We start from the raw sequence: 25,384 nt of genomic DNA on the forward strand, positions 1-25,384 counted from the left end.
TTATTTGTAGAAACTTGCTGTGCAACTGAGAGGCTTTTTGTACTCAACCTGAGCCTGCCCTTTTGAATCAGAAATTTTGCAGTCATTTCTGTAGAACTCCATCTTTAATTCTCCTGGGTATAAATACTCTTTTATGAAAATTTGATGTTCCTTTATGCTCCTTAGTTTTTGAAAAATTAGTGATGTTACCAGCTAGAAAGCTATTTTTATATAAAATTCTCTTGATATTTGATCCAAACTCATGTGTAAACTGACTTCTGAAGTTACTGTAATTTATTTCTTGATTTACATCCATTATTCAATTTTGTTTCGCTTCATTTTTAGCTGGCAGCCGATCAAGTTCCCCAGGGAAATTGTTGGGAAGTGGTTATAGTGGCCTTGCTGGGGGTTCCTCGAGAGGCCCACCTGCGACACCCTCTTCAGAAAAACGAAGCAAGATTCCCAGGAGTCAGGGATGTAGCCGAGAAACAAGTCCAAACCGCATAGGATTAGGTGAGAATTCTCAAAGATCTTGAAACACCATTCCCAACCTGGTCATAATTTTGATTATAATCTAATGACTTTGTCTCCTGTGGGAAATAGCTGTTTTTGAACCGAGGATGTCACTTTGCCTGTGTTAAAAAGACATTTCAGTTTGTGCTTTTTACAGATGATAGCAGGTTCAGTTTTCAGTTAGGACTAACAAATATGTGGGGTTTACCTTCACACTGATGGGAAAGAACTACACCATTGTGGGCTTCTGTGGGTTAGAGTCATTTTGCAAAACATTAACCTGGGGGAATGGGCAGGCTTCTTTCCTGCACAGGAGCACTGTTGCTTTTTCCATTTGTCTTTCACTGATTAGCAATAAATAGCCATTAACCTATATAAATATTCAGAAGCAATTTGTAGGGTCCACATTTATTTTGATTTTGCTCTTCTCTAACCCAATTGGTGAAAATTATCATCACAGAATATGTGTAGTTGTTACTTTTGACATAATGTTGTTCAAACATAAAAACCAAGAAGAGGAAAACTAGGTATATATAGTGTTTATTTTTGTGTCGTAGTGTTTAGTTTCTTTGTAGTAGGATTTTATATGAATGACTGTCAGCAGCTTAACGGTCTTTCACTCTATTAAAATCTAATTTGTTTGCTCCCTTTTTAGTAAAACGGTTAGAAGTCTTGTGATCTATTGTGAAAAATCTGTGTTCATACTCTTACAGTCTCACCTGCTTTCTAAGGGTAAAAACCTACTAATGTGAAATCAGAATACTGTATTCTTTTGTCCTGTTGGCTTACCTTTGTCATTTATTCATTTATCTCCTCAATAACTTTTATTGAATACTGGAACGTTTACTGTGATGTGCTAGGCACATGTTGTTAGATCTCATGATTAGAAGATAAATGCAGTAGATTTTAGATTCTGACTTCAAAGAGCTTGTGGTCTTAGAGGTGAAGATGTAAGACAGTATGACAGATACCCTGGCAGGTGCTCTGGGACCGTAGAACAGGAATGTCTGCCCCAGTCCTCCTAGGTTTCCTGCCAGGGGAGCCTTCCCAGAATCGGCCCTGTTTCGATGAGGTGTATAAGGTGGCACCAGTCAGGGTGGGGAGATGAGGCAGAGAGGAGCCTGTGCAGAAGCGGTCAGACGAGAGGGAGCGTTGTGCGCCCTGGGACCACTAGTGGTTTATCTGACGATAGCCGAGGATGTTTGTCAGAGTGGGTGGGAGATGGGGGCAGAGGGACTGGTAGGGTCCAGCTCACGAATGTCCTTGAAGGCTCCCTGAACTTCGAGAAGGCGGTGGGGGGCAGGTATTTAAGAAGTAGAATCGAAAGGATTTGGTTTGACCAACATTTCCGAAGCAAGTGAGAAATGTAATCAAGCCGTGGTTTTGTTAAAATGCTGCGTGATGCTGACCTTCTGTGGGCTTTATGGAACATGGTCCCTGAGCTGACCAGTTATTTGCGTCCAGTAATAGCAAGTAATGTGGATACAACCAGAGAAAATATCATGACTGCAATATCTATTGATAAATTTCAGATTTGTTGTTGTCACATACGTGTATTTGGATCTGGTTTTGTTTGGAAAATACATTTGATTTCAAACCTAGGCTTGAGGTTTCAACTGTCCTTTTCCCACAATTAGTTAAGTTTATAGGATTTTCTTGGTGATCCTGACTTGTTTCATACTGCTAAAAATTCTTTTCTTTTGTTTGTGTTTCTGTTTTTGTTTTGCGGTACGCGGGCCTCTCACTGCTGTGGCCTCTCCCGCTGTGGAGCACAGGCTCCAGACGCGCAGCCTCAGCGGCCATGGCTCACGGGCCCAGCCGCTCCGTGGCATGTGGGATCCTCCCGGACCGGGGCGCGAACCCGCGTCCCCTGCATCGGCAGGCGGACTCTCAACCACTGCGCCACCAGGGAAGCCCCAAAAATTCTTTCCTTTTTTGGGATTTTACTTTTTAAATTTATTAAAGATGCCATTTTTACCTTCTTGAAATTGGGAAATAATCCAACCTCGATTATCTAATATGACTCTAGGACCTGGCAGTCTATGCTCTTAAGTATGAAGTTTGCACTGTGGGTAGCTGGAAAGACAGCGTTTAATAAGCCTTTGAAAGAAGTCCTGTGGAACATCATCCATCAGTAAGAACTAAATAGGAGCCTGTCAACCTTCCCAAGCGTTCTTATTTGAAACATCATTTTGAAGAAAGTTGTTTCCTTGATGCTCGTTAAGGGGATTAGTTGTGGATGGAGCTTTGAGGTCACACATACAATTCTGATTAAAGAAGATACTTTATAGACATTTTTGCACATTGTGAGACTATACATACACAGTTATAAAATATGTATGAGTAAAATACATCTTTCCACTTTTTTCCTCTAGTACTGCTTAGAGATTCCATTTTATGGGGTGTCAGATATGTTAGCATTTTTCTGTAATGGAGTGTATATTTCTTTGATCATTGAGTATATACTGGGTATATGTCTATGTGTCTAAACATTTGGTTCATTGTATAGCAACTTTAAATATAAATATTCAAAACAAAGTAGGAGTATCTTTTAAGAATATTTTCTATAATCCCCAAACCGGTTAATAGTTTTCCTCATAGCTTGGAATTTGCCCTGAGAGATAATTCTAGTTATCTGCAAATGGTATTTGGTTCAACTACGCCTTTTTTTGTTTGAAATAATATTTCTTAACTAAATTTTCCGGTTTCACCTGTGATAAAGATGATGTCAGAGCTCTTTTTCTTTAGCATTTAAGGTTTCTTAAGCAAAATGGGAAGTAATTCCTGTTGGATAACTAAGAAACAAAACCCTCCCACGCCCTTCTTTCTGAAATGTATTCCTTCATAAACTGAGCAAATGGAGGAGTGTGTGTGTAAATTGTTTCCTTCTACGTGTGACTTAGGGTGAAGTCACACGAATTGCTGACCTCTACAGCAGTCACGTTTTGGAAGTTGGCCTTTGGTTCCCTTGTTCTCCCAACTGTCTACTGAAAAGGCTAGGAACACATTGGACTTTCTGCCCCTAACAGTCTGTGGATATGCATTTAAAGTGTTCTCAGATGCTTTTCTGGTTAAATGTGTTTTGAAAAAAATTGAAATTAATAATTCCTTTTAGCTCTTTGTTAGATTAGACTACTGTGTGCAAGACCAAGACATGAGAATGTCTAGGCTAGAGAGACGTTTCATGTCTTTAACTTCTGGGAGTTTTCATTGTTCTTCTTGTACTTCTGCTTTTGATAGGAATTCTGGTAGGATCCTTCCTTGAAAGACAAAAGTCAGGAGTTCCCTTAAAACGCTATAAAGGTAGAGTGTCACTCAAGGAATGAAAACCAGTCAGAGGGTTTTCCAGGCTTCCCAGCGTTCCGTGCAGGACTCCAGAACTCCCTGAGAAGCCTGCCTGCTTTTAGGAAGCTCACGCGGCAGATGTGTTTTATCGTCTCTCCCTCCTCTGCCACCCCTCCTCCAAAACCTGTTCCCACACAGAACGCTCACTCTCGGTGCTCAGTACACAGGGTGATTCGGTATGTTGTGGTGTAGTTTTGACGCCTAATCAGTTAGTCTTTGTAAAAATCGTTTATGTGTATACTCACTTTAAATCCTCCTTGTAGGTTAGTCTTTGGAAATGGTGTTGCAAGTAAGGGGGAACTTCTTCCTCTTGTGTTTTAGATTATCCAACATTTGAACTGTTGATTTCACCGCTAAGTGTACTTGAATGAAGTTTGGGGCCAAACCATGCACAGAATTGTAAACAGAATTCTTTTTCTCCATGTTCTTACCGGCCATATGGTAAAGAAGGCGGTCAGGACAGATGGGTGAATGGACGTTCCCTGGGCCAAATACGAGGACGGTGGACCTCGTTAAGAATTATGATTGTTGTTATTTCACATGGCATCTACCTATTTCTTCTCACGTTCTTCATTGCCCTCACAAAGCAAGCTCAGCCTGGGGAGAGAGCAGAGCTTCCCCATTGTTGTAACATATCTGCTCACTTAAAGCAGGGAGTGGGAACTATGTGAAAATTCAGACGTAATCGGGCAAGAGCTATAAGAAAATGGTCAGCTAAGCATGCCCACGTGTGAAGACCTATCAGGACTGGCCTTACTGCTTTTTGATGATTGTTTTGGAGTGGCCAGTGGAATAAGACAAGGTTTTCACGTATGCCTTTCAGCAGGGACCGCAGACATACCTACGTACGTACATTATCTCACGGTACCCTTTTCATTTAAATAGTGGGGACTCTCTCTCTCTCTCACCTTCCCAACTGGAGGCTGAGATCTAGAGCGGCTGAGTGGCTGGACCAGTGAGCTAGCATGGAGCTGGAGAGGGCGTTTCTACATTAGATGTGGTAGTAGCCCCCCTAAGGACTCTTTTGTAGGTTTTATGCAACTTTTCCTTTACTGACGGGGTCAGTAGATACTCCCTAGTTTTTTTAAGTTTAATTTAGCACCTGTTGCTTTGGCCTTCATGGTAGGAGCAAGAGGTGTTTAGAATGTTATCAAGAATTGCTGATTAAATTGTCACGACTACTCTGAGTGAAAACTCAGTGCTTCCACGTCACTGTAGCAAAATGAAGGAGAGGTTAGGAATTCCTAGAGAATTCCAGATGAAGCCCCACTTTGACTGATGGCTGAGATTGCGTTCCTGGGCTTGACCTTGCCTTGCTCGCCAGCACAGACCTGATAAACCTTTGCACATCACTTAGGTACCTTTAGGGTCTCATTCACCTCTGGCACTGAGCAGAGACCACAATAGGAAGTTGGTTTGGTTTTTCACTTCCATGTTCTTCTAACTCAGGGAGTTTTATGATTCTGGTTTGTAAGACATTCTTGTTACGGTTTGGCGTTATAATAAATCTACTTTTGCTCTGAAATTATAGGCTTTGCTCATTGCAATGTAGTAAACATGGAGGTTTTTACATCAGTGAATCAAGTTCCAAACCTTCTGAGAAAGGCATTTCTGTCTAATCCAGAATTAGTAGATCCTCTCAAGACGGAAATATTTGTTGTTCCCATCAGCGGTCATGTAGGTGGCTACGTGCTTTCAGTTTGCGAAGTTGTTTTTGAATATTTTGCCAGTACTGCATTTCTGTTTTCTCAAAGCAAGCTGAAAAATAAGAAAATCATGGTCTTTCATGAGATTTATGGCCAAGTTATGTTAGCCGTTAGGCTGCTCATGGGGTTCTGTCGTCTCAGTCTCCTGTGATGTGAGAAAGTAATTGGCTGTTCTCAGGCCAGTGGATGATCTTTAACCATGACTGTTGGGATTATCAGGCCACCTGGGATGGACCCAGGTGTGAGGCTGGGTGAGTGGAGGTGCTTGGGTAGGGGTGACAGACGGATCTTTTTGGATTCCGTAGAAAACACCGGAATGAATGTCGAGACCAGTGAATGAGGGGTTAGCAGTCCCGATTCTTTATATCCTCACACTGATTTGCAGCATGCAGGCTCTCTAGCAGGGTCAGTCCTCATGACTTCTCTTTGTAAAGAAGGCCAGGCTGGGGGAAGTGAACAGTCTTCCTTTTAATTAGGTAAGTTCATGGAGTTCAGTGACCAGAGCCTCTATTCTGTTTTTAATCCAAATTAAAGTATCTTTCTAAGGACCCAGTGCATATGAAAATGACTATGGCCTTTTATTATCCTCTCGGGGAGGAGTGTGCTGAAACCATAGCAACTGATCATTTCCAGAAGACTTTGGATCCTGTATATTCTGATCCAGTTTGCTCTTTGGAGAGCTTTCTTTTCCATTTCTTACCTTTAGGTGTTATTTCACCTTCCTACTGAAATGCCCAGCTTTGCGAGGCCCTGGGCAAGTCCAGCTTTGCCCACCCCCTCCTGTTGTTGGCCCGTCAGTCAGTGAGGCCCGAGCAGGGGCAGGCGCGGGCCGTGTCGCGATTACGTGAACGGAATGTGACTGACCATGTGTGAGTTTCTCTGTCTTCATTAAACTTGTTCCCCTTCTCTGAAACCCCTCATGCTGCACGCTAGCACGGAGCAGCCGTATCCCTCGACCCAGCATGAGTCAGGGGTGCAGCCGCGATGCCAGCCGTGAGAGCAGCCGCGATACGAGCCCCGCTCGGGGCTTCCCTCCGCTCGGTGAGTACCCGCCGGCCTGGCTCCCGGGGCTCCTCCCGCCCCGCCGGGCCCAGCCACCTGCCTCTGTCCCCCGCCGCTGTCCCGTGCGCCTCTCCGCTCCCGTCCTCCTCCCGAGCCTCCCTTCCTGTCCCCTCTGCATGCTCGGATTCTGGCAGTTCCCAGTTTTCACATATCAGGGGAAGAAAGCACCCATTCGCTCTGTACTGTTGTCGTTTAGGACCACTTGCTCCGGGCAAGCCCGTCTGCGAGGTCGTTGCCAGCGTGTGGCGCAGCTCAGCCAGAGACCGTTGCTGCTTAAAAGCTGAGCGCGTCCAAAGTGTCTCCGTACTCACGGAATCTCTGCAACCTGTTTTGAATTTTACCAGGGATCAGCCCATGCGTGATTCACTTCAGAGAAGGAAAAAAAAAAAAGTATCATCATGATAACATTTAGGAAACTAAGCATGTGCTCGGTTTGGGGGTGAGCACATTAATCGAAAAAGCAGCTCTCCTTCTGTGAAACGAGTCACTTCAAAGCTTTCTTTAAAGCAGTCTGCAAATTGCTTTTGGATAAACGGCCTAAGTGTACAGCACAATGCAAAACGTTTATGTTCACTGTTAATTATTAAGATACTTTTCATTCTTCCTGGGCTCAACAGGCTGTTTAATGTTTGTGATCCGGTGCCACCCCAGGACAAAAAATTTACAACATTTGGTGGCCATGGTACATGGTAATATTGTACCTCTGATCACCAGTTCGGTGTCCGTTGGGGCTGCTTGTCTGACAGACGCCCCCCGTTTCAGTTTTCCTTACAGCTAGAATTTGTACTTTAACAATTTCTAGTATTCAAGAAAAACAAGACCAAAAGAGAAACATTTATGCTTTATAGAATATTGAATTTACATTTTCTATTTTGTTTTAATAGTCTTGCCTTTCTCTAAAATGGACATATACCTTTTTACCTAGTGCAAATTATTAATCCTGTAAGACGTCTATCAACACATACTTTCCACACACACACACACAAAAAAAAAAGAAAAGAAAAATGTTTTGTATTCTTCAGTAATTGTGTTTCAGTTCTTGGGCGTATTAAGTGCTGTACAGCTGTGTATTTTTTCCTCATGATAAGCATGACAGGTAGAAATCACTTTATACCGGTAGGGCCTAGGCCTGAAGTTATTCTCTGGAACTGTGGACTGCAGCAGTCTGTTATTTTGACTCTAATTATGAAACGGGTCTTTCAAATATAAAAATGTCACTTTGGAAGATGGATGTTACAGCAAAAGCATAAGGTTTTAATATTTGCCACTATCTCCTTCTAAGTCATACACTCCTTCCCAGTATCTTTTTTCCCCCAATTAGTATCAGTACTCGGAATCTAGACCTATTTCTTCATGACCACTGTCCCTCGTGGAGTTCTCAGAAAGAGCAGATGGACGGATGCAGGGCCCTCCAGATGATCACCTGACTTCGTGAGGAGATACCTGTGTGAGGTGTCCTACCTGATGGGCATGAGGGCCTGAGTGGGGCAGCTCACCTGGTCCCTGCCAGCTCTTCCACAGCAGTCCACAGCATTAGATCAGAATCCTCAAAAATCCAGGGCAGCAAGGATGATTTTTTTTCTGAGTGAACTGGTGGTTTTTCCTTTTAAGTTAAGGCTGTGTATCTGTGCATCCTTGTTCACGATTTGACCTTCGAAATAACGTGTTCTATAAGTGAACAGTTCAGTCTGGTTCTTGATTATCTTGTCTCTTAGAGTTCAGAGTTTTTATTTCACGTGTACACTGCTGTTTTTTGTTCCTGTCCATGGAAGCAGCCTTTGTGACCCAGCATGTGGTCTGTGGACCAGGCAAGGTGTGCTGGATTCTTGAGGTCCTGCTTGGACCCTGAGGAGCTGAGGGATCCAGTCTGATTTCCACTGAAGTGTTTTGGTGACAGCCCGGGTTGTGGATGTGTGTCATTGCTGCTACCACAGCTGGAGCTGTGGCTGCGGACATCTCCCCTTCTCACAAGCTCTGGCACCAGCGTGGTCTTCTGTGTGGTCAGGGCAGGAGTTCACATCATTTCAGCTCAGTTTTTAGACCATGACTTTTTTTCTTTCTTGTTGGGTTAAATCTGTTCATAAAACTCCTGTCCAGCAAGGACAGCACCAGTGCCCACATGTCCCTGGCACCGTGCTGAGTGATCAGTGGGCATATAACCTTTGTGGGTCCTGTTCAGCCTCTGGGACTGGTATCGTCGTCCCTCTTGTCTGGATGACAAAACCAAGACCTGGGGAGTGGAGGCCACTTTCCCAAGGTCACACGGGTCTGACTTCAAAGCGTGGCTGTTCCCCTGCCTCACCTGAGGTGTCTTTCATTGGTTCCTCCGAAATGTACTAACTGCTTTCTGAGGCCTCTCCAGGCTCAGGTACAGAGAAGGTGCTTGGCCACGTTTCTGAGTCGGGATTTCCAGGTGTGGCAATGGCACCTGGGAATTCATGGATAAGTCCCAAAGGTTGCTGTGCCCCCTGGGGAGCCTCCTACACCCTTCGGAGAGTGTGATGTTTCCTTCTTATTCTCATTCACTTCAGTGTTCATTTCCTACCCCCTTTATAAGTCAGTGAGATTTTGTAGTAGTGCCCCTTTGAATCAACTTATGTAGCCAACCTTCACTTTTTAAAAGAAGAGGACAGAAGTAATTGTTCCAGTGACTACATATATTTGGGTTTGAGCTTGCATTTTTCTTAAAAAGTTATTTTGGACCATTTTAATGGTATGAATACATAGTGACAGTGACAGCTTTTAGGTGAGATTAAGTCTCTAGGACTCTGCTGTCAATGAGGCTTTGATGTAAGCGGGTCCACCTTGGATTCCATTGTGGGACGTTCACTTGAGAACGTGACAGAGAACTTGTTACGTGACAGATCTGCTGTAGAATATTCTGTTGAAACAGAACCAAAGGACGACTTTATAAGGAACCTTCAGATCAGGTGTTGCTTAAACATGGTTTTCCGTTTAAACTGTCAGGATACAATACCATTGTGCTTGTACAAGAAATGAATAGTTTGCTTCAGTCTTACAAAATGTTTTGCCAGTTTCCTTATTTAAGGAAAGTGATTGTTTTGTAATACCTGTTTTAGAGCTTGCCGACTTATTTTTGTGTATCTCGAATTAGGGATTTTCTTTTTCTTTTGCATGCTGGTAAAAATTTGTCCCTACTGACCAGGTAACCTTTGCTGTTCAGTACCCCTTATCCCGCAGATATGCACATTTCACAAGGTGACACGAGCTTAAGTAAATAAAATTGTATTGAAGAGTTTGGGGTTTTGCCATTTCATGACTAAGCATGTAAATGTGGGAGGATTCTGGACTCTGGCACTGCTTAGTGTCACTCTGTGAAACCAGTGAACTCTCTGTGCCACAGTCACCGTGTTCTTTCCAAGTAATGATAGAAGCGTGGTTTTTTTCTTCTTTTTTTTTCTTTTTTCTTTTTTTGAGGTAAAGAAAAAGCCACATATTATGTGGCACTCGGGTCAGTAAATTCAGGTTTGGACCCAAGCCTGTATTTCATAATTGTTTCTAAAAGTTATTCTCTCCACACGAGGATGGAGTTTGGTGTATGTTTTCTCAGACTGATGAATTGATGCGATATAATATTATGAGTACTTGCTAGCAAAATAACATTTATTAACCAGCACTGCTGCTGTTAACCACCACGGTTTATTCTGTGCCTGGTAGCGTTTCAAGTGTTTGATGTATAGTCTCTCCTAATTCTCTTAACTCCCAAGAGGAGGGTACCCTTGTTGGCCCCATTTCACAGATGAGGAACTGAGACACAGAGGGGTTTAGTACTTTGCCCAAGGCCCACACAGCTAGTTGTGATCTGACCAGGACTTGCCCCCCATATGTCACGGAGCTGGTGCTCATAACCAGAGGCCTGCAGATGCCTCTCCAAGGAAGGCTGTTAAACTTATTACAGCCAACTTTCCAACAGTTAAAACAGTGAGTTCATTAATCATTGGGATATTTCTGCGGCAGAACAGCACACATGTTGACTAGGGAAAATGGAATACGGTTGTTGAGCCCCTTTCTCTTTTTTTAAATTGATTTATATTTTACCTGCGAAGCATGAAGTATTTTATTTCTTTTTTATTGAAGTATAGTTGATGTACAACATTGTGTTAATTTCTGCTGTACAGCAAAGTGATTCAGTTATACATACGAACGTTCTTTTTCATGTTCTTTTCCATGATGGTTTGTCACAGTATATTGAATGGAGTTCCCTGTGCTCCACAGTGGGACCTTGTTGTGTATCCATCCTGTATACGAAAGCCCCCTTTTTGTGACTTCATTCTGTGTCTGTTGAGAGAACGTTGTGTGAACTTCTTCGCTTCTGTTTCTGGTGCATGGTCGCGTGTGCATCGCATCCTGACGGGAGGCGTGACCCATCCTGCTGCTCCGCCCCCTCGGCGCGCCCCTGGCGTCCTTCCCGTGCCCAGTCTGTGGTGGCGACGGTGGCTCCCGGGGGCAGCGTGCACCCGGGGGCAGCGTGCACCCGGGGGCAGCGTGCACCCGGGGGCAGCGTGCACCCGGGGGCAGCGTGCACCCGGGGGCGGGGGCCGCTGGGTGCACAGGCAGCCCTCCTCCTGCGCCAGCGCCCCGCATGCAGCCCGGGGGTTGTTGGCCCTCGCTGTCCATTCGTACCCAACATCATCTCTTTCCGTGAGGAAACACGGCCGCGTTGGGAGCAGCCCCGCGTTCCCTCCGGTCTGTGGCCGCTGCTGTCTCAGGTTCTCGTGTGTTAACCCTGTGGGTGTTGCCGTTCCTTTTACCTGCAGCCTCTCGACGTCATTCCAGGTCCACTAGTGCTCTTGCCACGGCTGACTCTGTTGGGCAGTCAGGTGAACACGCGCTCATGCATGCCATGCCTGTCCACGCTCATTGTCACACGCTCATTGTCACATCTGGTTCCCATCAGTGTCCGCTAGCACTTGGCATGTATGCACCTCATATTTTCTTTCCCCCCCACGATGTGCTTCTATTTTTTTTTTTAAGTTGTTGAATGTTTATGGTCCTGTTAATAGGCCGTAGATGCTTTGTAGCCAGTTTGACGACATCATTTTTCCAGTGTTCGTATTTATGTTAAAACAAAACAAAACAAAAGGATAGGGAAGCACTTCTGCCCTCCTTTCACTCCCTCCCCCAGGAAAACAGCAGCCCCAGATAGGTGTCCTGAAGGGTCCCTCAGAGGAAGTGGGGTATGGACCTCATCCAGCAGAGGCTTTCGTCTCTCAGTCTTAACTCCCAATAAAGTGTCTGTTAATGCTAGTTACTACCATCCGGTTCTAATTACTTGGAGGTACTATTTAGTGACCAGATGTCCCAGATTATAGCAAACCTCATTTCATATGTATGGAAGGAAATGGATTGTCCTAAAGCATTTATGGAAAAACAAATCACGATTAGGATAATCAAGTCAGGCCAAAGGTAGCCTTTGCAGCCTGCAGAGCCGAAACACTCCATCTCAGCCTCATTGTAACAGTACCCCAGATGCCCTGGTTAGCCTCTGGGGCAGAAAGTGAGCATACAATAATGCATCAATTTGCCGGATTTAACTGGCATCATTTTGATACGCTAATAATCCCTAATGACTGTAGTTTTATCAACTGAGTACAAGGCATAATCTGTTAAATCAGACTGTTGATGGTGACAACTGTGACCAATTTACTGAGTTAGTGTCTCTGTTTTTCCTCTAAATGAAGCCACCTATGCATTTTATTACGTATTCTCTGATTAGGATATTCCCCTGAAGATTATGGGCCAGACTGAGGGCACAGTCATATGTATCCATCTCGTGGAAACTGGACAGTACCAGAGAGAACGTAGAGCAGATTTTGGTCTGGCGAAAACAAAAGGCTTATAAATTTTCTTAGGTCCAGACAAACATTTCCCCTTCAGATTTGAAATTCAGTTATCTACGATGTATATCAAATGATCTGCAGTCACTGTGTATGGCAAAGCTGTATGCATCTGGGAAGCACAGAATAATTGCTTTGTTCTTACAGTTTTAATTTTGTGTCTGAAAAATCAGTATTATCCCTGGAGCAAGAATTGCTGGCATGAGACCTACTTTTTTTTTTTTTTTTTTTAAGATTCTGTTTTATTTACGTTTATGCTGGGTAATTTTTAAATGGCTTATAACTGAATTACTTTCATTCTGTTACTCATAAATCCCTTACTATCTACCCTTTTTTAATGGAAAAAAAAGAGACTTGAACAAAGATCATTTATAAAACTATGTGCATAATAAATCTCAAATTTATAATGTTATTTCAGGTGATGATTTATATTCTAGAGAGAGAGAGAATTGTTTTGTGGTCTGTTTTTAGTTTATTTGGCACATTAAATCACCTTTTAAACATACACGTAATGGTGAAATTCAGTACGAGCAACAAGTGCATTAAAAAAGGGGATAGTATAACATACAATTTTTGTTTCCCTCTAAAAATTCATAACTATATAGCTTTTGATAGCAGTGTTTAAATCTTTTCCCCCTTTCTGTGGCAGTGGAAGGTATAACGTTTCGAAGCTGACAATTTAAAAAAATTAAATAACACTTCACTTTTAGAGCTCACCAGTTTGTAGATGATGTCTTGTTACCTACCCAAAATGTTAAATATATCATTTTATAGGAAAGATCAATTATGTAAAACCGACATTAGCTTTCTTTTATTTCTTTTTTTTCCTAAATGCTTCATTACTAGAATATGGCCCATGCAGAGACTTTCCTTGTCCAAACAGTGTCTTATTTGTTAACAAAGAGAAAGCATTTTTAATCTTAACATTTTTCTTCCAGAGGTTTATTGTACATTATAAGAGCCTTTTACCGGACTGCTTGCTGTGAGCAGCAAGGCCTCACAAGGGCAGTGAGTCCCAAGCAATCTCAGCACTTCTTAAGGAAGGCTGGTCAGCTTACATAATGGGACTTTTAAAAGTTAGTCTCTTTGGACTCAGCGCTTTCACTGCCATGGGCCAGGGTTCAATCCCTGGTTGGGGAACTAAGATCCCGCAAGCTGTGCAGCCAAAAGAAAATTAAAAAGTTAGTCTTTATTGTCCATGCTTGTTAACAGGCTTAGAATAGTTGTTTGAACTGCTAAAGTTGGAAATTGTTTTGCATTCTGTCCATTCGGTTGACACGTATAAAGATTATCATTTAAAAATCCTTTGAGGGACTCAGGAGAAATTTATATTATCTGAATGATTAATGTTTTGCAGCAAAGATACTAGCTTTTTGTGGTGAAGATTAAAGAATTTTAATAAACTGATTTTTAAATAGCCTTTGGTGACACAGGCATCATGATGAACAAATACCTAACATTAATTGAGCTTAATAACAGTTAAACAGTAGAGACACTAATGAAAATTTGCACAGAGATCAATTTAATACATTTGTTTCAAATTTTAACTTTTTATTACACATTGCCTTAGAATTCATTGATCAAACCATGAAGCTTTCTAATCAGTTTGACCAAATGTCAGGGCCGCTAGCCTTTAGAGAGAATGCTGTATACATGAAAAGACTACCCTCATGGCCCAGCCACCTTCTATAATAAGGTCCCCCCCATGTCTCAACACTTTTCAAAAATAGACTGTCATTAAAGAACCGTTTCAGTTGTCAGGATGCTTTTTGGCACGATCGTATTAAATGTGAACAGGGTGAACCTCTGCCACTGATAATAAGCAGGTCAGGTGTAGTTGAAACTACAAGTCAGGTGCAGTCAAAATTGACTAGAGATGCTTCCGTCCTCTGTCCAGTAAGTGGGACGAGGCAGGAGCCGTCGCAAAGAAGTGAAAACACGTGAATTAAAGTGACACATCTTTTGCTTTTGTTTTTTAACTAGACCGGTTTGGGCTCGGCCAGGCAGGAAGAATACCTGGCTCTGTGAATGCCATGCGGGTTCTGAGCACCAGTGCAGATCTGGAAGCTGCTGTTGCTGATGCTTTGGTAAGAGGCACGACGTGTGTGGAGTCTCTTTGAATTACTCACCTGCCTTTTTCTGTCTTAACAGGAAGTAGTCTCCAAACCAGGTCACTAAATCATCTTTGACACTCTTTAAACTGTGTAAATTTATATTATTATGCTTTTCTTCTTAAACTGTGAACTCTGTACGTAAGTGAAAACTGGCCTTACAAGACACAGTAGCATCAAGTATGTCTTCTGTGCTCCACAGTATCAGTGAAGTTGTGATGACATCAGGCTTCTCTGATGTCATTGGGCTTCTTCTTTTCCTTTTTTATCTTTTTTTTTTTTTCCAGCATTTCCTTTATTCCCTTCTATTGCTTCTGTTGCTTTACAGGCTTTGATGGCATAGCCTAAGCATATCATTGTATAACAGTAGGTCATAGCGTTTGTGGTTTGAAAATCTTGCGTTTATTCCATTTCCCTCACTAGTTGTTCCATATGATTTTATGTTTGCTTGTTTAAATGAGTCCTTAAGTCATTATTTACGGGAACTTTCCCAGATTTTGAGGTCAACTCTGAGGATGTGAAGCACTAGTGAAGTATGTTTTTGCACTGTTACAATGTAATATCTAAAAAAGCAACGTAAAGTGATTAGAAGTCCTTAAACTTGTGGTTATAGCAAAGAATTCCTAAGTAGAATCAGCTTGTGGTCAAATGGCCTTTTAAAGATGCATTGCAGCTGGTAGTAACACAGCCTCTTGTACTTTCTGGTTTATGTGCTCAGCATTTAAAATAGACATTCTTTAGAACTTCCCGATCTCTGGTCTTGCTTGTACTGTTTTAAGACTTGTTCTCTTCTAATGAACAAAGGTAATAACCCCGCTTTCAGACCCTGAGGTTTTAAATCAAGCCCTGTTTCATCTGATCAAAACTTCATAGCGTGTGGCCACAGTGATCAGACCCCTGAGGTTTTAAATCCAGCCGTGTTTCATCCGATCAAAACTTTCTAGTGTGTGGCTATAGGATCAGACCCTGAGGTTTTAAATCCAGCCGTGTTTCATCCAGTCAAAACTTTATAGCGTGTGGCCACAGTGATTCCAACTCTCATCCCTCCTGGCCCTCCCTCATTTATTCCTGCTCAGCCAGATCTCTCTGGCAAGCATCCGTGAGCAAGCAGTTTTCCGCTCTCCTCGTGGTTTCATGGTGAGGGCTGCCCGGCCAGCTCTGTTCATCAGCCTTGTGTGCAGGAGGGCTTTTTCTGGCAGATAACTGGAGTTCAGGAAAATTGCTTTAAGCAGGACTTTAACTTAAGAGTCACGAGGTGGCGCACAGTTCTGTGAAGCGGTTCTTCCTTCCAAGTCGCAGCATTTGGAATCTGTTTCTTACTTATTTCGGAACTTGAAGAAGTGGGGGCCAGAGGGCTAAGAAGTGATGGATGCGCAAAGCCCTTCCTCGGTGAGGCAGCACTTCGGTGGTGGTGGGGGGGCAGGGGTACAGTGCCCAGAGTGCCAGGGGGCAGAGCAGGACTGGAGAGTCTGGGCTTTGCCTTCACCTGACTTGGGCTTTTCTCTGACCTCCGGCTCCCCTTACACCCCCGCTGCCCTCACTACTGCGTTTTGTCCAAACTGCTTGGTCTCTCCAAGTGACCTGCTCCAGAAGAGATAGCGCCGGGATGGTACACAGTCCTTGCTCGCAGAAAAGAAGTCCCGGGGCAGCATCTGTCCTAGGAGCAGGCGACAGAGTTAATAGCGACATTAGGGATATACCTCAGTGCTATGTGGAGAGTTTCAGCAAAGAATTCCAGCAGATACCGGAAGGTCTCATAAGAGGTGTAGGAGGGTTAGGAAATGCCATTGTGAAAGCATTCTTTGTTATTCGCTTGACACGAATCGCTTGCTAACCTGTATTTTTGGTTTGCTAAGATATGTTCTGCTGTACACTTTTGTTGCAAGAACGATCCCCACATATGCTTCTGACATAATTCTCTATGCTTTTTCCCCATCCTTCAATATTTTCCTGCCTACAGCTGTTAGGAGACTCCAGGAGCAAGGTACCAGTGCTTTAACTTTTGTTTTATGTTTTTTTTTTTTCTTTTTTTTCTGTTGAGTATATTTCCTGTAGGAGCTGGTAAAAGCAACAAAAAAAGCAGCATAATGTAGAAATTCTGTTCTGAACTGTGGTTTTGTGGAAACTGGTGATGCTGTTGCTAGTGATGGAACTGGTCATCTCTCACATTTGCCTCAGTGTTTTCGATATCAAGCTCTGCCCCTTTTCCTACTAGCGTTTCATTTTAGTTATTAACCTAGTTTGTGTCTCCTCTTATGTCGTTATTGAGTCATGAATGGATACATTCAACATTTTGCTTATCTTAGGAACCTAGTTGATGGGTAAGTGAGATGACCATATAATAGTATCATCCTACCAAGGATACTTTTGAGAGTGAGAGAGGGTGCTGTTAATAATTATGCTGGGACAGTAGGTGGAAGGCAGAGCTGTCCCGGCGTACAAGTCACATTCCTAGAAAATTACATCAGTACAGGTTAAGCCAGTAGCTATTTGTTTTTCTCTTGGACAAACCGTATTTTATAAGTTTTATCTATTTTATGTAGCTGTTGCTAAATTATATAGGGATTTAACTTACAGTTTTATATTCAGAGGTAAGAGAAATGAATGACACGGGTATTCTAGTCTACAGAAGGCCTATTAGTGTGGTAAAACTTTAAGTCCTTAATAAAAATGGTTTAGATCATTTAGGAATCCTTTTATGTAGGACACTCTGCCACTGACATTGCAGTGTCAGACGTTCTTAAGGAAGCATGACTATTCAAACAAATTTACTCACAGACCATGCTCAAGATAGATTGCTTTTGATTGGGAAGGGGCTGGTGGGCGCTCACACTTAACAGTGCGTCAGGTGCCGAGCCGGGCTGTTTAACATATAATTCCACTTAATCCTGACAACAAGCCTGTGAGAAGGATAATCGTTGTCATCTCAAAGATGGGGAAGCTGAAGCAGACAGATGAGGAGGCTTTCTGAAGTCACACAGCCAGTCTGTCTTACTGAGAAGGCCACGCACCGCGCTAGAGATCGTGCTCTTTCCTCTCTGCTGTGGGCTGCTCTGCTTGTTACTCACCCTACGTCTGCTTTTCTGTTTTTACTCCCCTCATCTGTAAGCGCAGGGAAAGGGCGGTGCATGCGCCTGTGTGTGTCTACGTTTAGCTCTCTGTCGTTGGTTTTGTTTGGTGAGACTCACGCCACCTGTCCGTGTCTCCCCCGACCCGTCCTTGGATCTGGCAGAAGAAGCCCGTGAGGAGGAGGTATGAGCCGTACGGGATGTATTCCGACGACGACGCCAACAGCGACGCGTCCAGCGTGTGCTCCGAGCGCTCGTACAGCTCCCGGAACGGGGGCATCCCCCACTACCTGCGCCAGACCGAGGATGTGGCCGAGGTACTCAACCACTGCGCCAGCTCCAACTGGTCCGAGCGGAAGGAGGGGCTCCTGGGCCTGCAGAACCTGCTGAAGAGCCAGAGAACACTGAGGTGAGGGCAGGAGGCCAGGCTTGTGAGCTCAGGCTGAGTCCCGTGTTGCCCTCCCGGGGCCTTACCCGGGCTCCTGTCATCTCGGGAGTTCTTAACAGAATTCCAGCCGCTGGGGCAGGCACTGAAGGTGCTGGGAGGGCTAAGTCGTGGTCCTTGCCTTCCGGAGAATTTGAAATATCCGGCAAACACTTTGTGACTGATTAGGTTTAGAAAGCATTTGGTCCCCTATGGCGTACACTTGTCTATTAGGTGTTATTTGAGAAATCTCGGTACAGTTTGCAATTTAGGTCAAAAGTAAAACAGGTCTGCAGGTTGGGACGGTTTATTACACTTTAGAGTCATGGGTAAAATGATACCAGCCTCAGTCTAAAGTGTTTTGATCCACATAGGCGTAGGTATAGTTTATAAATATGCAGAGTAGAGAGATACTCAATAGGGTACTCTGAAGTACTCTTCAGCTTTAGAATTGATTATTTTTGCTTTTTTCTTTGTTTCTATATTTCATAAATTTTCTAAAATGAGCGTGTATTACATATACCAAAAATATGTGTTTAGACCATATTTCCTCAAATCTAAGGCACCACTGACACACCATTATTTTATATCTGAGAAGAAATGCTGCTTATTAAACCATGACAGTACTAATAGGTCATTGCTTATAAGATGAATCTCAAAATTACAGAGATGTTTGAACTACACTATATTATATTCTTCGGGTAACTTTTTTAAAGCTGTATGGTGAGACTGGATAAATGTCTGTGGTCATGGATGGCTCCGCAAAGCCATGGGAGCACTGACTGATGAATCACTGGGCTTCAAGCACAGCTGTCCAGTCAGTCTGGCCCCTGCCTTATTCCTTCCTGCCGCCTTCCCTCCCCACCCCCTGGCCCCCCTTGTTCTCTTCTGTGCATGCATCAGGAGAAGTTTCACCACATGTGCTCTGAAGTGCAGGTCCTCTCTGGTGCTCTAGTGACCTGTCAAAAAACAGAAAAAAGGATTTGCTGTCATCATTCATCAAGAATCTGCTCAGTTCTCGTGGCCCCAGTTTCTTGATTCTTAGTGTTCACCAAGTATCCATTGAATAATCTCTAGAAATCTGTTGATTAGCGTTGGTCTGATCTAGATTTCATTGTTAGCAATGTTAAAGGATCACCCAACCTGAGAGGGATGATTTGGGGAAGAAGGTGAGTCTTTCTAATGAAACCTCGAAGCAGAAATGGGATTCAGTAGTACAGTTCAGGGTAAGAAAAGTCACAGGGGCACCGACATGAAATGCGTGTTTGCTTTGTCTCAGGCACAGTTGCAGGTAGGGTGTGTTCTTTAATCCTTTTAGCAGTTCACTGAAATGGATACAAAGATATCAGAGTACTTTGGCTCTAGCAGAACTGAGATTAAAATCCAGGTCTGTCTGACCCCGAAGCACATGCTTTTCCTAGTTGATCCCATTGCCTTTCATTTGTGGTGGTGGAAACACACCTGCAACGAGGTGAGCGGGATGTGGCTGGCTCATGGCTTTGCCACGCCCACATGTGTGAACTCAGGTGATCACGCTCTGAGATTCAGTTTCATTTTAGAATGAGAGCAAGACGATCGTGATTTTTTTATTCCTGTGCAGTTCCATCATAAATTAAAATTTAGATAATTGATTTGTGAAGAAAGGACTTTGTTATATAAAAATTATATAAAGCGTATGTAGTGGAATGAAATAAAAGGATTTTGAGAAGCTGTAACTAATTTCAGTACTGGCTTATTAAATATTAAATTTATTTATTTCTATTTTGTTTCCTCTAGTCGGGTGGAGTTGAAAAGATTGTGTGAGATTTTCACCCGAATGTTTGCTGACCCTCACAGCAAGGTAAGGTCTGGGGAACCTGCCCACTTGTGTTCCTCTCTGCATGTCTGTGTGGGCCGCATAATACACGACTTCAGAGTGGGATACCAGCCCCGCAGCACAGTGTAGACCTTACAGACTGAACCCCAATTTCAGCAATAGTTTGTTGTGGCTTCTGAAAACAGAATTCTTACAAACTTCCAATATCCATACAACATCAAGTTAAATAAAGTGTGTTTCAAGTAAGGGTTACCGTGGAGAGAAGGAGATGTAGTCTTTTACTTATTCAGCAAATATTTTCGCCTACTTAGCCAAATGGTGGGCTGGGTGCTAGGATGTAACAGTGTGTTATAATATAATGCCTTCCTGAAAAAAGTTACAGTAGTGAAGAAAATAATCAAGTTATGTAATTTTTTATTTTTTGGGGGTACCCATGTAGAATTTGTCTATATGGGACAAGATAGACAAATGGAAGCATTTATAAAATGGATTTACTGAAGGACCACATTAAGTATTTCTCCAGACACCAATAGAATTGCCGCCTCTAAGAATTTGCTGGATATGGTGGTCACTTAGCTGGTGCCTACACCTCCTGGGGACCGGAGGAGGACTGCCTTTTGACAAGGACTCCCTGCTGAGGGGAGAGCACCCAGGAGTGAGGGACAGGCCCTTTCTAGGAGTAGAGCTGAGAGCGGGACCCTTGACAAAAGTTCACTTGGAGTTTAGATTGTAAATAAATACCATTTTTTGGGAGGAAGGCTTTGCAGGCTGTTGCTGTTCGATGGTTTTAGAGAAAGAAAAAACAGAGGAATGAAGATATCGGGAAAGTTAAAGGGTAAAGGACAGAAACTAAAGTAGAAATTGAGGGAACCAGAAATCAGCACCAGCAAATCTTAAATGCGTGATGTGCAAGACTTAACTGTCTTACACTATCATTTTCCTAGTAAAAATGGCCTCTTCTAAATAAATCCTCCTGGGAGAAAGAAATCTGTGGTGGCCAGAAAGTCTAGCCAGTTACTGTGATCCCCCTTCTTTTCCTACACTTTCGTCCTCACAGGAATTGTCCGTGAAGTGTCAATCATCCATCCATCCGTGCAGTCATTCAGCATTTACTGAGCACCCACTCTGGGCTAGGGATACAGAAAACAACACAGGACCCCTCCCTGCCTCTTGAAATGCTCACGGGAGCATAGGAGAATGAATGCAGGGGTGCTCCTTTTTGGGGCGGGGGCAACAGTTCTCCTCAATATTGGTCTTAAAGCATGTCTTAAAATTCCTGTTATGACCCTCACAGCAAGGTTGACATTCACAAACGTTGAGTTTAAGGGCCAGGTAGATATCCAAAGATATAATTATCAAGATTTTCTCTAAGATAGTATTAAAAGCAGTAAGATTTAAAGCATAAGCATAAGATTCGTAAGATGTATAGCATCAGGGATATTAGATGGATTTGGACATTGATGAAATTTCTATTACCTGTCACCTCTAGATTGCTGATTCAGAACCAGAATGTGAGGATAAAGAAGGAAATTTGTTTCCATCAGAAGGCTCTTGTACAGTGAGTTTGCAGGTCTCAGTTTAGTAAATATTTGCTAGCTGCCTTTGTGCTAAGCCAGGAATCCCACAGCTGGGGCTCATTGACTTCTTTCTGAGCTGTCTCACGGGAGACCCCTGGTGGTTAACGTTGCTGAGCTAGAACTGAGTAGGTCTGCGATAGCCGGGTTGTCCCAGGAGAGCAGGACTCATTTACCAAGTAGGGTGCACAGTGCCACCGCTAACCTCTCTGAGACTGGTTCAGGGGTGATCCACCGTGAGCTCTGTCTCACCGTAGGGAGCAGTGGTGATCACACAGCAGCGTGAGGATTATGTCAACTGTCGTTGTCTTTCATCCCAAGCCATAATCTTTTATAAAGATTGGTATGGCTCTTGTAATGTCTTTTCATAAAGATAATACTTTATAATATCTGACCGGGCATACATCAAAATAGATGACTGAAATGAAAAGCAATACATATGCAAGTTTTTTTTCCCCTCATCCTGTAATAGTTTTTGTTGAATGCTAGGCGATGAGCAATAACAGTATAGAATTATGATGGTTAAAAGGTTTTTTAAAGAAAAAGAGGGAGAGAGAAAGGAAAGAGAGAGAGAGAGGGAGAGAGGGAGGAAGGAAGGAAGGAAGGAAAGGAAAAAGGAAAGGAAAGGAAGGAAAGACCTCCAGGATTAGACTCATATTTTCAGCAAAGTTAATTTCTCTCTGTACTGAATTTTAAAGGCATGTAGAGGGAGGGGAGAGTTATTTCGTCAGTTTGTAGCCTTTTCAGGCCTTTTAAGAAACTGCATGAAACTTGTATGACTTCACTGTGGACTAACATGGAATCTGTTTCGTTGCATGGCCTGGTTTGCGGTGGAATTCACACCAGAGAGTAAGTTCCGACCCCTTTTCCTTTATCTGTTCTTGTTACTGCGTTTGCCTCCTATGCCATGTCCAGTTGTGGACAGTGTCAACCCCAGTTATGATTCTGGACAAAGCCAAGATGGGCATTTTTATCATTTTGGAGACTTGGGAGGAAATCATGAATTAAATATGTGAAATACTTGGTTTCCATTTGTGTCTAGGTTTTCAGTATGTTTTTGGAGACTCTTGTGGATTTTATAATAATTCATAAGGATGACTTGCAAGACTGGCTTTTTGTTCTTCTCACACAATTGCTTAAGAAAATGGGAGCAGATTTGCTTGGATCTGTGCAAGCGAAAGTTCAGAAGGCTCTCGATGTCACAAGGCAAGTGTTTGGGGGCAAGATCGTTTTTTCCCACCTTTTGAGGTAAAACTGCCATACAACATTGTGTAAGTTTTAAGTGTATAATGTGAGCATTTGATACATGTGTATATTGCTAAATGATTACTGCAATGTCAGTTAACACATCCTTCACCTCACGTAATTACCATTTTTTGTTGCTTATGTGGTAAAAGCAGTCAAGATATGTTCTCTTAGCAAGTGTTATAACTGTAACGGGAAGTTTGTACCCTTTGACCGACATCTCCCCATTTCCCTCACCCCACTAGGCTCTGGCAACCACCATTCTACTCTTTGTTTCCATGGGTTTGACTTTTTTTTTTTTAAGATTCCACATATAAGTGATATGTAGTATTTGTCTCTATCTGGCGATGCCCTCAAGTTTCATCCATGTTGTCACAAATGGCATGATTTCCTTCTCTTTTATGACTGAATACTATTCCATTTATATGTACACCACATTTTCTTTATCCGTTCATCCATCAACACACTTAGGTTGTTTCCATGTCTTGGCTGTTGTGAATGTGGGGTTCACTTGCTGCAGTGAACGTGGGGTCGGATATCTCTTTGAGATACTGATTTCATTTCCTTTGGATATATACCTAGCAGTGGGGTTGCTGGCTCATATGGTCGTTCTATTTTTTTTTTTCTATTTTTTTTTTTCTTGTTTGGCTGCGCCACGTGGCTTGCGGGATCTCAGTTCCCTGACCAGGGGTTGAACGTGGGCCACAGCAGTGAAAGTGCTGCGTCCTAACCGATAGGCCACCAGGGAATTCGCTAGTTCTAATTTTTTTGTGGAACCTCCATACCGTTTTCCATAGCGGCTGCACCAATTTTCATTCCCACCAGCATTTGTTATCTCTTGTCTTTTTGATGATGGCCATTCTAACAGGTGTGAGGTGATACCTCATTGTAGTTTTTATTTGCATTTTTCTAATAATTAGTGATGTTGAGCACCTTTTCATGTACTTGTTGGCCATTTGTATGTCCTCTTTGGGAAAATGTCTACTGGTGGGGCGGGGGCACTAGACCATTTTGATACTAAGAGAGTCTTTGTAGGTGGTTTCTTGTCATTTTGTTACCTGTGGCTTTTGTCACCCAGTTGAATATCTACTTTCTTACTTAATTCCCACATTCTCTTATTAACATATATGTTGAAATACTCCAACAATCCATGAGATGAAATGCCCATATCTTCCTTGAGTTGACATTATTTTTGTGAATGCCTAAGACAAATGTAAAAAAAAGAAAAAAAAACATTGAAAATTGGTTCTCTTCTCTTTAAAAAACACTTTAGAATATTTATGAGCATCCTTCTGAAGACCTTAGTATTTTTACGACTTCAACCTCTTGTAAGGCACACTAGGAATATTTCTGTTCATGTGTGGTATAGGGTTCCTGTTCATCCAGGAATAGTTTCTATTAACAGTTCATTGGCTAGAGACGATAACACACTTACAATATTTGTAGCCCATCTGGCCTTTATGAGAAAAGAAAAGCTACTGAGACTCAGAAAAAGTGTAAAAAAACTGACTCTGTGCCATTATTGTTTGGAAACAAACTTCTGACCTTTGCCTGTGCAATAGTAAATCCTCGACACACGAGTGATAGAAATTGAATGATCTCAGAAGATGGTTCGCAGTAATGTCTTGGTTGTGATTTGGTGGATGACGGAGGGGAATGTGTCAGATTGCTGAATTTTTTAAAGAATAAACAGATGTCTCCAGGTCACTCAGAAAATCATCATCAGCATAGTAACTTTTATATGACCCGTTACTGCAAACTGGGATATGAGTAGGTATAGAATTGTCAAAATGGAAGGACCTTTCTCATTTCATTATAAAATTAGGAAACAGAGAGTCCTTGACACACCTGGAGCCCCACTTCCTGCTCGTAGCAGCCCGGGAACCAGCATCCAGGAGAGCTGGCTGTCACTCTGTTGTGTGGCCTACGGGAGAGTGTGGAGGGTATCACACTGCCCCGTCATTGTCCCCCGTGCTTGCATCTGTTAGATGTCTCTGGCTGCTGTTCCTCTACACTGTGATGCCAGCTTTTCTTTTGGTCCCCGACCCTGGAGATCTGTGTAATTTGTGTTGCTATAGAATTTTATTATCCAAGTAGATTTCCCTTTAGATTTTCAGTGAACTCACTGTAATGTACTGTATTTGCAGTAAGGCTTTCAGGCACCATCCCTCCTGTGGGTGACTAAGTGTAGTGCAGTTGGGGGACAGTCCTCTACACCAGTGGATTCCTCACAGTTTGGCCAGAGGTTGACTAGAGAGGCTGAGCTGATGCAGCTGATGATACACGAGCGATGTAAACAGCAGGGCTGTTACGTGAGAGGCTGGGGAGCTGCGGTGAGTTGTGGTCACAGGGGATGTGGGCCCAGTGGTCCAGGCTTTTCAAGAAAGGTCAGAAATGTGGATTAAGGCAAGATATTCCGAGACATATTTTTTTTTAAATGACACCGTGAAAGCCAAGGAAAACATTTGTAAGCCAGACTTTAGCCTGTAGATTGCTTCCTTAATTTAGGTGAATTTATGAATGACAGAAGATCCATTTCAGATTTTTAGGGATGATGGAAATATTACGATTATGTTTCTGATCTTTGGTGATTAAGGGAAATAATTGTGCCCTCCTGTTAGTTTTCCTGGATGCCTCATTCCTTTAAGAGCCCTCTTCTGGGGAATTCCCTGGCCTAGGTCCC

General features: G+C 42.9%; 1 protein-coding gene across 1 annotated transcript in view; it reads left to right on the forward strand.

The window, feature by feature from the left end:
• The window catches only part of CLASP1 (cytoplasmic linker associated protein 1), a 269,499-nt gene that overhangs the window by 184,802 nt on the left and 59,313 nt on the right, over nucleotides 1-25,384 (forward strand). The window contains exons 23-27 of the mRNA XM_082841350.1: nucleotides 325-492; nucleotides 14,447-14,550; nucleotides 17,807-18,051; nucleotides 19,843-19,906; nucleotides 22,499-22,662. Coding sequence (XP_082697476.1) covers nucleotides 325-492; nucleotides 14,447-14,550; nucleotides 17,807-18,051; nucleotides 19,843-19,906; nucleotides 22,499-22,662 — 745 coding nt within the window. The remainder of the gene's footprint in view (nucleotides 1-324; nucleotides 493-14,446; nucleotides 14,551-17,806; nucleotides 18,052-19,842; nucleotides 19,907-22,498; nucleotides 22,663-25,384) is intronic.

This window comes from Leucopleurus acutus (genome assembly GCF_964270905.1).
Source record: "Leucopleurus acutus genome assembly, chromosome: 6".
Classification (NCBI taxonomy): Eukaryota; Metazoa; Chordata; class Mammalia; order Artiodactyla; family Delphinidae; genus Leucopleurus; species Leucopleurus acutus.